Source organism: Rhincodon typus, chromosome 1 (assembly GCF_021869965.1).
Source record: "Rhincodon typus isolate 14 chromosome 1, sRhiTyp1.1, whole genome shotgun sequence".
Lineage (NCBI taxonomy): Eukaryota > Metazoa > Chordata > Chondrichthyes > Orectolobiformes > Rhincodontidae > Rhincodon > Rhincodon typus.
In genome coordinates, this window is record NC_063332.1 from 4916745 (window position 1) to 4928500 (window position 11756).

Sequence of the window (11756 nt, forward strand, 5' to 3'; positions counted from 1 at the left end):
CAAAGCCAAAGGCTCTGCAATCTCCTCTCTAGCTTCCCAGAGAATCCGAGGATAAATCCCATCCGGCCCAGGGGACTTATCTATTTTCACACCTTCCAGAATTGCTGACACCTCCTCCTTACGAACCTCAATCCTGTCTAGTCTAATAGACTGTATCTCAGTATTCTGCTTGACTACATTGTCTTTTTCCTGTGTGAATACTGACGAAAAATATTCATTTAACACCTCTCCTATCTCTTCGGACTCCACGCACAACTTCCCACTACTGTCCTTGACCGGCCCTAATCTTACTCTAGTCATTCTTTTATTCCTGACATACCTATAGGAAGCTTTAGGGTTTTCCTTGATCCTACCTGCTAAAGACTTCTCATGTCCCCTCCTGGCTCTTCTTAGCTCTCTCTTTAGGTCCTTCCTGGCTAACTTGTAACTCTCAAGCGCCCTCACTGAGCCTTCACGCCTCATCTCTACATAAGCCTCCTTTTTCCTCTTGACAAAAGATTCAACTTCTTTAGTAAACCACGGTTCCCTCGCTCGACCACTTCCTCCCTGCCTGACAGGTACATACTTCTCAAGGACACGCAGTAGCTGTTCCTTGAACAAGCTCCACATTTCAATTGTGCCCAGCCCCTGCAGTTTCCTTCTCCATCCTATGCATCCTAAATCTTGCCTCATCGCCTCATAATTGCTTTTCCCCCAGCTGTAACTCTTGCCCTGCGGTATATACCGATCCCTTTCCATCGCTAAAGTAAACGTAACCGAATTGTGGTCACTATCACCAAAGTGCTCACCTACCTCCAAATCTAACACCTGGCCTGGTTCATTACCCAGTACCAAATCCAATGTGGCCTCGCCTCTTGTTGGCCTATCTACATACTGTGTCAGGAAACCCTCCTGCACACATTGGACAAAAACTGACCCATCTGAAGTACTCAAACTATAGCGTTTCCAGTCAATATTTGGAAAGTTAAAGTCCCCCATAACAACTACCCTGTTACTTTCGCTCCTATCCAGAATCATCTTTGCAATCTTTTCCTCTACATCTCTGGAACTTTTCGGAGGCCTATAGAAAACTCCCAACAGGGTGACCTCTCCTTTCCTGGTTCTAGCCTCAGCCCATACTACCTCAGTAGACGAGTTGTCATCAAACGTCCTTTCTGCCACCGTAATACTGTCCTTGACTAACAATGCCACACCTCCCCCTCTTTTACCACCTTCCCTGATCTCACTGAAACATCTAAACCCCGGAACCTGCAACAACCATTCCTGTCCCTGCTCTATCCATGTCTCCGAAATGGCCACAACATCGAAGTCCCAGGTACCAACCCATGCTGCAAGTTCACCCACCTTATTCTGGATGCTCCTGGCATTGAAGTAGACACACTTCAAACCACCTTCCTGCCTGCCGGTACACTCCTGCGACCTTGAAACCTTATTTATGGCCTCACTACTCTCAACCTCCTGTACACTGGAGCTACAATTCAGGTTCCCATCCCCCCGCTGAATTAGTTTAAACCCTCCCGAAGAGCACTAGCAAATTTCCCCCCCAGGATATTGGTACCCCTCTGGTTCAGGTGTAGACCATCCCGTTTGTAGAGGTCCCACCTACCCCAGAATGAGCCCCAATTATCCAGGTATCTGAATCCCTCCCTCCTGCACCATCCCTGTAGCCACGTGTTCAACTGCTCTCTCTCCCTATTCCTCACCTCGCTAGCACGTGGCACGGGTAACAAACCAGAGATAACAACTCTGTTTGTTCTAGCTCTAAGCTTCCACCCTTGCTCCTTGAATTTCTGCCTTACAACCCCATCCCTTTTCCTACCTATGTCGTTGGTGCCTATGTGGACCACGACTTGGGGCTGCTCCCCCTCCCCTTTAAGGATCCCGAAAACACGATCCGAGACATCACGGACCCTGGCACCTGGGAGGCAACACACCAACCGCGAGTCTCTCTCGTTCCCACAGAATCTCCTATCTGTCCCCCTAACTATGGAGTCCCCAATGACTAATGCTCTCCTCCTCTCCCCCCTTCCCTTCTGAGCAACAGGGACAGACTCTGTGCCAGAGACCTGTACCCCATGGCTTACCCCTGGTAAGTCGGCCCCCCCAACAGTATCCAAAACGGTATACTTGTTTTTGAGGGGAATGGCCACAGGGGATCCCTGCACTGTCTGCCTGTTCCCTTTCCGTCCCCTGACTGTAACCCATCTACTTTTTTCCTGTACCTGAGGTGTGACTACCTCCCCGTAACTCCTCTCAATTACCCCCTCAGCCTCCCGAATGATCCGAAGTTCATCCAGCTCCAGCTTCAGTTGCCTAACACGGTTTCCGAGGAGCTGGAGTTGGGTGCACTTCCCACAGATGAAGTCAGTGGGGACACTAGTGGTGACCCTTACCTCCCACATTCTACAGGAGGAGCATACAACTGCCCTAATATCCATTCCCACTGTTCTGAATTCCCAAACAGACAAATAAAAAAAATGCTTGTGATTGTGTATGTCAGTATGTAGGTGTGTCCATGTGTATGCATACACATATGTAAGTGCATTGGTACGTTTGTGGGTGCATGTGTGCATAAATCTGCATCTGTGTGTGTCAGTACATGTGCCCGTGTACATATGTGTGTGTGTTTGTGCCTGTGTGAGTGAGTCAGCCTGTGTGAGGGTGTGTATGTATGTGTGTGCAGGTGAGCGTGAGTCTGTATGTGTGTGAGCGTGTGTCTGTAGGTATATATATATGTGTGACAGCGTGTGCCTGTATATGTGAATGTGCATGACTGTGTATCTGTATATGTGTGTGAGCATGTCTGTATGTGTGTGTTTGTGTGTGAGAGTGTGTGTCTGTATGTGTGTGTGTGAGCATCTGGTTGTAAGTCTGTGTGTGTGCGTGTTTGTATGTGTATGAGAGAGTGTGTATATGTGAGTATGTTTGTGTGTGTCTGTGTGTGTTTTTGTGTTTATCTGTTTGTGTGTGTTTTTGTGTGTGTGAGCGAGAGAGAGAGAATGAGTGAGAACAATACAGCACAGGAACAGGCCCTTCAGCCCACCAAGCCTGCGCCGACATATGGTACCTTTCTAAACTAAAAACCTTTTGCCTCCACATGGACCATATCCCTCTCTTCCCTGCCCTATTCATGTATTTGTCGGGATAGCTCTTAAACATTGCTATCGTATCTGCCTCCACCATCTCCTCTGGCAGTGCATTCCAGACACTTAGAGTCAGAGTCATAGAGATGTACGGCATGGAAACAGACCATTCAGTCCAACTCGCCCTTGCCGACCAGATATCCCAAATTAATCGAGTCCCATTTGCCAGCATTTGGCCCATATCCCTCTAAACCTTTCCTATTCATGTACCCATCCAGATGCCTTTTAAATGTTGTAATTGTACCAGCCTCCACCATTTCCTCTGGCAGCTCATTCCATACATGCACCATCCTCTGTGTGAAAAAGTTGCCACTTAGGTCCCTTTTAAATCTTTCCCTTTCACCTTAAACCAATTCCCTCTAGTTTTAGATTCCCCTAAAAAGGAGAAAAGACCTTGACTATTCACCCTTTCCATGCCCTTCATGATTTTATAAACCTCAATAAGGTCACCCCGGGGAAAATAGCCCCAGCCTATTCAGCCTCTCCCTATAACTGAAACCCAGAACCCCCTTCCCCTCCCCCATTTCTGAAGAAGGGTCTGGACCCGAAACGTCAGCCTTCCTGCTCCTCTGATGCTGCTTGGCCTGCTGTGTTCATCCGGCTCTGCACCTTGTTAACCCTGACAACATCCTTGTAAATCTTTTCTGAACCCTTTCAGGTTTCATAACATCTTTCCTAATAGCAGGAAGACCAGAATTGAATACAGTATTCCAAAAATGACCTAACCAATGTCCTGTACAGCCGCAACTCTGGGCAATTAGGGATGGACAATAAATGCTGCCTCGCCAGTGATGTTCTCATCCCATGAATGAATAACAAAAAAACTTATCACCTTCTGTGTCAAAAAAACTTGTCTTCATGTCTCTTTTAAACTTTCCTCTTTTTACCATAAACCTATGTCCCCAGTAATTGAGATTTCTATCCTGGAAGAAAGAATCTGACTTGCCATTCTATCCATGCTCTCATACTTTTGTAAACCTCTATCAGTTTGCACCTCAGTCTCTGAAGTTCAAGTGAGAAAAGTGTGTGTGTGAGCGTACGCACACATCTGTGAATCAGCCTGTGTGTGTTTGTGTCTGTAGGTCAGTCTGTTTTTTTTTATTCACGGGACGAGGGCGTCGCTGGCCAGGCCAGCAATTTATTGCCCATCCCTAATTGCCCAGAGGGCAGTTAAGAGTCAACCACATTGCTGTAGGTCTGGAGTCACATGTAGGCCAGACCAGGTAAGGATGGCAGTTTCCTTCCCTAAAGGACATTAGTGAACCAGATGAGTCTTTCTGACAATCAGCAATGGATTCATGGTCATCATTAGATTCTTAATTCCAGGTATTTATTGGATTCAAATACCACCATCTGCTGTGGCGGGATTCGAACCCATGTAGTAAGCCCAAAACTGCTCGTAATATTCTAAATATAGTCTGACCAGAGCCTTACACAGCCTCATCAGTACATCTCTGATCTTGTATTCTGGGCCTCTCGAAATGAATGCTAACATTGCATCTGCCTTTCTAACTGCCAACTGAATACAGGGGTTTGATTGAGATCCCTTTCTGACTTCTGCATATTTTGCACTCCCTGCAGGGTCTGTTTCGAGGTGCGATTTTTCCCAGCTCATTAAAGATCAGCATCACATTCTAACACTTACGACTAATGACCATTTGAAAGCCATCAAGGCTGCATTTTGGGAGGAGGGTCCCTTAATCTCTGGTGTGTGTGTGTAAGGGGAGGAGCAGCTGCCGTATCCTAGACTCTTGTTATCAGGAAGAATTCTGGCCTTGGCTTATTATCCTCTGTAACACTAAGATCAGCCCGTTTAACCAACCCCAGTAACATCACCTATCTCTGCCTGAGATAGCTCATCTGCTGTTGAAAGCCTCATCCATTCTGTTGATATCTCTGGATTTGACAATTCCAATGAACTCTTCCCTGTTGCCCCACATCCCATTCTCCATGAACTTGGACTCATCCAGATCTCTGGCATCATAATTTGCACCAAGTATCGTTACCCACACCCCTCTGCTTGCTGACCCTACGTTGGTCTGTGGTCCGAAAAGTTTGTAATTCTATTGTAGATCTCCTCCTTATCTTCAAATCCCTCTCATCCTCCTTTTATCTCTGTAACCTCCAATGGTCCTACAATCACCAACATGCCTTTAACATACTAAAACAGCCCGAGGGGCTTCCCAAGAGTGTTAGTAAACAAAATCGGGCACTAAACCACATAAGGAGTGCAGATGATCAATGGGATAGATAGAGAATTCTCAGAGGTAAAAGCAGAGTTACTTAGAGAGTAAATTCCAGGATTTAAGTCCTGAAGGCATAACCTTCAATAGTGGATTGAACAAAATTACAATGTGCAGGAGGCCAGAACTGAAGCAGCGTAGAGGTCTCAGAAGGGTGTGTGCCGAATTCCCAGCCAATCCCACCAGCTCGCACCATCAACTGAAAGGGCAGGCCACCCACAAATCAGCTTATTTAAGTTACACAGCCGCTCAAAAATGATAAAGGGTGGTGTGCACTTGAAGGAATTGCCATCCCACTCATAGAAGTTTAGAAGCAGGTGTAGGCCATTCAGCCCACTGAGTGTGCCCTGCCATTCAAATTAGATCATGGCTGATTATCTCATCAACGCCACTTTCCGCAGTATCTCCATATCCCTGAATGTGATTATTCCTATTGATTTCTACCTTGAGCATGTAACTACTCTCTTGTGGGATGTGGGCATTGCTGGCTGGCTGGCATTTATTGCCCTTGAACAAAGACCTTGAGGGACCATTGCCTGTGGAGCTCATGGAGGTCACAGGGACTAGGAGGAGCAAGGCCATGAGGAGATTTGAAACGACTGTTGAGATCAGAAAATCAAGGCATTGATGACCACGGGAGATCCTGAATGTGCGGGTACAGGCTGTGCGGGTGGCACTGGACAGTCAATTGGTTCAAGGGCCTTTTTTAGTGCTGCAAACCTCTATGACACAGGCAACAGAGTGAGGAAGGAGCTGCAATCCATGGGGGTGCTGGCATGAGATAGCTGAATGCAGAGGTAACAACAGGGGGTGTTACTTTGGCGAGGGGTAGGCTTCATCACTGGAAAGTTGGCTCCTGCCTTATACTATCCCACATTGACATTAAATACAGTCTGACATGATCTCAAAGATCTAGAGAACATAGAGTAGTGCAGCTCATAAGGAGGCCATTCAACCCATTGAATTGTATTGTTAGACCTCGCTGTGCCACAAGCACTTTTCCCTCCACCCTGACTGGAGACTGACAGAGGACATGATTGAGATATATAACACTGTGAGGGGTACAGAGAGGGTAGAAAGGAAGAAACCATTCCCCCTGATGGATGAATCAGTGACTGGGAGCATAGATTTAAGGTGAGCAGCAGGAGATGTGAGTAAAACGTTTTCACTCAGAGGATGGAGGGAATCTGGAACTCAGTCTGTAAGGGTGGGAGAGGCAGAAACACACCCATAACAATTTAAAAAGTATTTAGATGTGCACTTGCAATGCCAAGGCTATGGGCCAAGTGCTGGAAAATGGGATTAGAATAGTTAGCTGGTTGTTTATGACCAGCGCAGACTTGATGGGCTGAAGGGCCTGTTTCTGATCTCTGTGACTATGCTCAGTCCTGAAAACGACAGTCAAATGTAACTGATAAAGGGTCACTGGACTGGAAACGTGAACTTTGCAGATTCCCCGGACTTGCCGAATTTCGCCAGCAATTTCTGTTGTTGAGTCAGAAGTTAATAACAGCTTAGCTTCACAGTGTCCCCTCTGACCACTGATGAGGTTGAAGTGCTGAGAAGATTTGTTCCACCCCCCTCTCTCGCAGAGCCATCTCCCTGTGCCCTCAGATTTAAATGGTAATGAGATGATTGAACTAACATCAAGGTGCAGCCTGGAGGCTGACGTTTCTAGCTCTCGGTAAACTGTAGCCCAGGACACAAGCAGGGCTTTTGAAAACTCGCAGATGTTTTGACATGGGTCCGGTCATTATTCCACTGACAACACACCAGCGTGTTATATCACTCGATCAATTAACTCAGCTTCTTTCCTGCACCTCTCAGATCTCTTCAGCTGGGATTTAACAGGACAGGAGCTCCCAGGGGGTCACTGACACATCACACCCCCCCCCTATAAGGACAAGTGGAAGTCCACACATTCACTCAGACACACACCGACCACTGCTGGAGGGCTCGCCCTACTCCAACTTTGGGCTAATCTCTCTCTCTCTCTGAATTTGGAATCTTTCACCTATTTGTCCTCAGTTATGCAGGTACCGGCTCTGGCTCTGGGAGGTTTTGCCTATCCGCCTCCGTTTCCCTGTCCCCTTCTCTGCTCAGAATGCACCTCCCGAGAGACGGCTGCCCCCAAACCCTTCAGCATCGATGCCCTCCTCTCCAGCCCTTCTCCCCCGGGGCTAGCTGCCAGCTCCGCCATCCCCCAGCCTCTGTACCCGGGCTTGGTGTCTACCCACGCCGGCTACCCTCTGTATTATGGGGCGCCCCTACTCTACAGGACCAGCGGCTACAGGGAAGGTCACTTCACACACGGTAAGAGCGCTCTCTCTCTCTCCCCCTGTGTCTCTCTGCAACTGGGCTAAATACAAGACAGTTCCTGGGATGTAGGTCACAGTTTCATCCACATCTCCTGGTTCCAGGGACGAGAAACTTCAATAATGAGGATAGATTGAAGAAGTTGGGACTGTTCTCCTTAGAAAGGAGAAGGCTGAGTGGAAAATCGATAGAGGTTTTCAGTGAGGAATGGACTGGATAGAGTAGATAGGGAGAAGCTGTTCTGTTCATGAAAGGAACAAGAACTAGAAGACATGATGTGTGAATGAAGAGAAAACAATTTCTCACTGGACTTGAAACATTGACTCTTGGGTCCAGTTCTGTTCACAAAAGATTTACCAGGATGTTGCTGGGAATACAAGGTGTAGAGCTGGATGAACACAGCAGGCCAAGCAGCATCATAGGAGCAGGAAGGCTGACGTTTCGGGCCTGGACCCTTCATGGTTTGAGTTATAAGGAGCCTGGGACTTTTTCACTCGAGTGTAGGAGGTTGAGGGGTGATCTTACAGAGGTTTATAAAATCAAGAGGGGCATAGATAAGGTGAATGGCAAGAGTCTTTTCCCTAGGGCGGGGGATTTCAAGACTAGGGCATGTATTTTTTAAGGTGAGAGGAGAAAGATTTAAAAAGGAAATGGGGGCAACTTTTTTACACAGAGAGTGGTTCATGTGTGGAATGAACTGCCAGAGAAAGTGGTGGATGCGGGTACAGTTACAATGTTTAAAAGACATCTGGATAAGTACGTGGCTAAGAAATGTTGGGAGGGATGTGGGCTAAACCCAGGCAGGTGGAACTAGTTTAGTTGGGATTATAGTCGGCATGAAATGGTTGGACTGAGGGGTCTGTTTCTGTGCTGTATGACTCTATGAGCGTCTCCAGCACATTCTGTTTTTATTACTTTGAAACATAAATTGGGTTAAAAACTAGAGCCGGAGGGAGCAATGGACAGGTTTCCAGAGATGGCATGAATGGCTTCCTGTGAATGTGTATGATCCTATAAATATTTTCTGAGAAAATGTGGTGCTTTTTACTTCTGTCAATATTGCCGGTGAGCGGAACAGTCCCCAGTGTTTGAGCAGATTTTGTTTGGTGAGGGAGAATTAGGGTTTATTTGGGGCTGGGGGTGGAGGTGGGCTGCTGAGAGGGGTATCTAGTATTGAGCTGGCCTGGATAAGAAAGCACCTTCTTATCTCTGTCTGTGTTTACCTCCCCCCTTCGCCCCCTCCCCCCCAGAATACCCACTGGCGAGAGCTGCCCTCACTCCTCTCAAATCAAAAGGTGCCAAGTCCAAGCGGGTGAGGACTATCTTCAGCCATGAGCAGCTGGCCCGCCTTGAGGAGGAGTTTACCCGGCAGCAGTATATGGTGGGCTCCGAGAGACTTCTGCTGGCAACTGCCCTGCACCTCAATGAATCACAAGTAAGGCTGGTACTAGGCTTCAGGATGCTAACCTCATGTGTGTGTGTGTGTGTGTGTGTGATAGAATGTGTGTCAGTGCGAGAGGGCATGTATGTGAGACAATGTGCATGTTGTGAGACGTGTTTCAGAGTGTGTGTGTGTGACAGTGTGTTTTGTGAGAGTGTGTCAGTGTGTGTTTGTGTGCATGTATGAGTGTATGTGAGACAGTGTGTTTGTGAGGGTGTGCGTGTGATCGTGTGTTTTGTGACAGAGTGTGGCAGTATGAGAGTGTGGTGAGTGTGACAGTGTGACAGAATGTCTACGATATGTGTGTAAGCGAATGTATGTGTGTGTGTATGTGAGTGAGTGAGCAAGAGTTACCAGGCCATAGAGAACAGCAAGGTTCCAAGTGTAGTACCTCAGCTGTGATCTGGGAGCTGGGCAGGGTGTAGATATGGATGCGGATACATGTAGTTGTGCTATAGAGTGTGTAAAAATCACCAGGACAAACTGTCCTCAATACGTCAATCTGCTAAAAGTTGGGTGAGGGTGGGTTGAAGGATTTTTTTCTCTTACTGTGATTATACAGCCTCCTGAGAGATCCTACCCACACTGAATGAGTGATTGAAAAGCATTTCAGAGGGCAGTTTGGAGTCGACCACATTGCTGTGGGTCTGGAGTCACATGTCAGCCAGATCGGGCAGATTTCCTTCCCTATAGGACATTAATGAACCGGATGTTCTTACAACAATCATTTCATGGCTATGAGTAGAGTTTTAATTCCAGATTTTTTTTTGTTGAATTAAAATTTCACCCTCTGACATGGTGAGATTCAATTGCAGGTTCCCAGAACGTTACCCGGGTTTCTGCATTACTAATCCAGCTACAATACTACTAATTCTTTGCCACTCCTCTGCAGTATTTCGAGAAGGCAGCTCACCACCACCTTCTCAAGGGGAACAAAGCATGGGAAATAAATGCTGGGCCCAGCCAGTGATGGCCATATCCCATGATTGAATGAAATAAACTGAATGATGAGTACCGTTTCTGCTTCCAACTCTGATTCTTATGCATGCAGAGGAACCTTGAGCTATTCCTGTGCCTACAGAGGGAATAGCACAGGCATTCATAGTCTTTCTGGTGTTTATACTCCACAAGAATCTCGAGCCCATTTCAAACCAACAGTACCTCTTTCAATTCCCTCCTTCCTTATCTACAGATCTTGCTTACTTCACTGAAGATGACCAAAATATTAATCTCAATTAGCTGCTGTGGTAGCAATACTCATTCGAACCACTCTTTCTGTAAAGACTTCTCACCTGATTTCATAGAAAGAGGAAGAGGTGACACGGTGGCTCAGTGGTTAGCACTGCTGCCTCTCAGAGCCAGGGACCCGGGTTTGATTCCACCTTCGGGCGACTGTCTGTGTGGAGTTTGCACATTCTCCCCGTGTCTGTGTGTGTTTCCTCCGGGTGCTCTGGTTTCCTCCCACAGTCTAAAGATGTGCAGGTTAGGTGGATTGGCCATGCTAAATTGCCCATTGTAGGTGGTTTACAGGGAAACGGTAGGGGGATGGGTCTGGGTGGGACGCTCTGAGGGTCGATGTGGACTTGTTGGGCCGAAGAGCCTGTTTCCAGACTGTAGGGATTCTATGACTTATATGAATAGGCCATTCAGCCCATGAAACCTGTTACACAGGAAAATAGGAGGCCATTCAGCTCCTTGAGTCTGCCTCATAAGATCAGGAGGAGGCCATTCAGCCCCTCAAGTCTGTTACACAGGAACAAAAGGAAACCATTTAGACCCTTAAGCCTGTTACACAAGAACAGGAGGCTGAAATTCAGTCCTGCAACCTGTTTCAGTAGTCATCCATGTGATGTGGGAGTCAACGGCCAGGCCAGCATTTATTACCTATCTCTAATTGCCCTGTCTGGCTGGGTCTCCGAGCCTCGACTGACCCACCACAGCCCAGTCCATCATCTAGCCAGAGGGCTTGCCTCAAACCGATCAAATCCCTTTCTTATTTTAAGCATGCCTAAGCACTTCTAAAGATGAGAGGTTGAGTAATTTTACAATTAAGACAGCCCATATTTTTTATCTAAACCCAGATCTTGGGATCTTGTCACTTTCTTTATCACCTCCATCATTTACCTTCATTTCTTTCCCTCCCTCCCTTCCAATCAACAGGTCAAAGTCTGGTTCCAGAACCGAAGAATCAAATGGAGGAAACAGAGCCTGGAGCAGCAGCAGGCCAAGCTGGCCAGACTGGGTATTGTGGCCACACAGGCCAGCCCAGACTCTCAGAGCACTGGTGAGGGGCCCTCTCCTGAACCCCAGCATGAGGACCAGCCCTGAGATCCTGCAGGAACATCCTTACAGACTCTCAGCATGTAGCCCTCTCCACAGCAGAAAATCCACCAACTACGACTTGTCAACTCTGACCCTGGGAGCCTGCTTTAGCAGCTGGTACCAACAGATCATCCATGGAGCAGGCATCAAACCTGGGATTTGTTGGTGTGTCGACTTGCCTTTGTGTCAGCATTATTTTTAACATATTGAGTATTGTAAAATTAGTATAGATATACCTAATATATTACTGGACATTTAAAGGGGGTGTCTTCTCCTGTGTGTTTGCTTGTG

At 47.2% G+C, this 11756-nt stretch overlaps 1 protein-coding gene across 1 annotated transcript; it reads left to right on the plus strand.

The window, feature by feature from the left end:
- Positions 1 to 7416: 7416 nt before the first annotated feature.
- Positions 7417 to 11471, plus strand: LOC125484145 (homeobox protein not2-like). Its single transcript, XM_048601570.1, has 3 exons — positions 7417 to 7699; positions 8953 to 9137; positions 11304 to 11471. Exons 1-3 carry the CDS (start codon positions 7417 to 7419, stop codon positions 11469 to 11471), a joined length of 636 nt encoding a protein of 211 aa, XP_048457527.1.
- The last annotated feature ends 285 nt before the right edge of the window (positions 11472 to 11756 follow it).

Excerpts from the sequence above, each read along its gene's own strand:
- LOC125484145 (XM_048601570.1), top strand. The coding sequence starts at position 7,417 with ATGCAGGTACCGGCTCTGGCTCTGGGAGGTTTTGCCTATCCGCCTCCG. Across the intron at positions 7,700-8,952 it reads GGAAGGTCACTTCACACACG|AATACCCACTGGCGAGAGCT; the intron begins GTAAGAGCGCTC and ends CCTCCCCCCCAG. Across the intron at positions 9,138-11,303 it reads TGCACCTCAATGAATCACAA|GTCAAAGTCTGGTTCCAGAA; the intron begins GTAAGGCTGGTA and ends TCCAATCAACAG.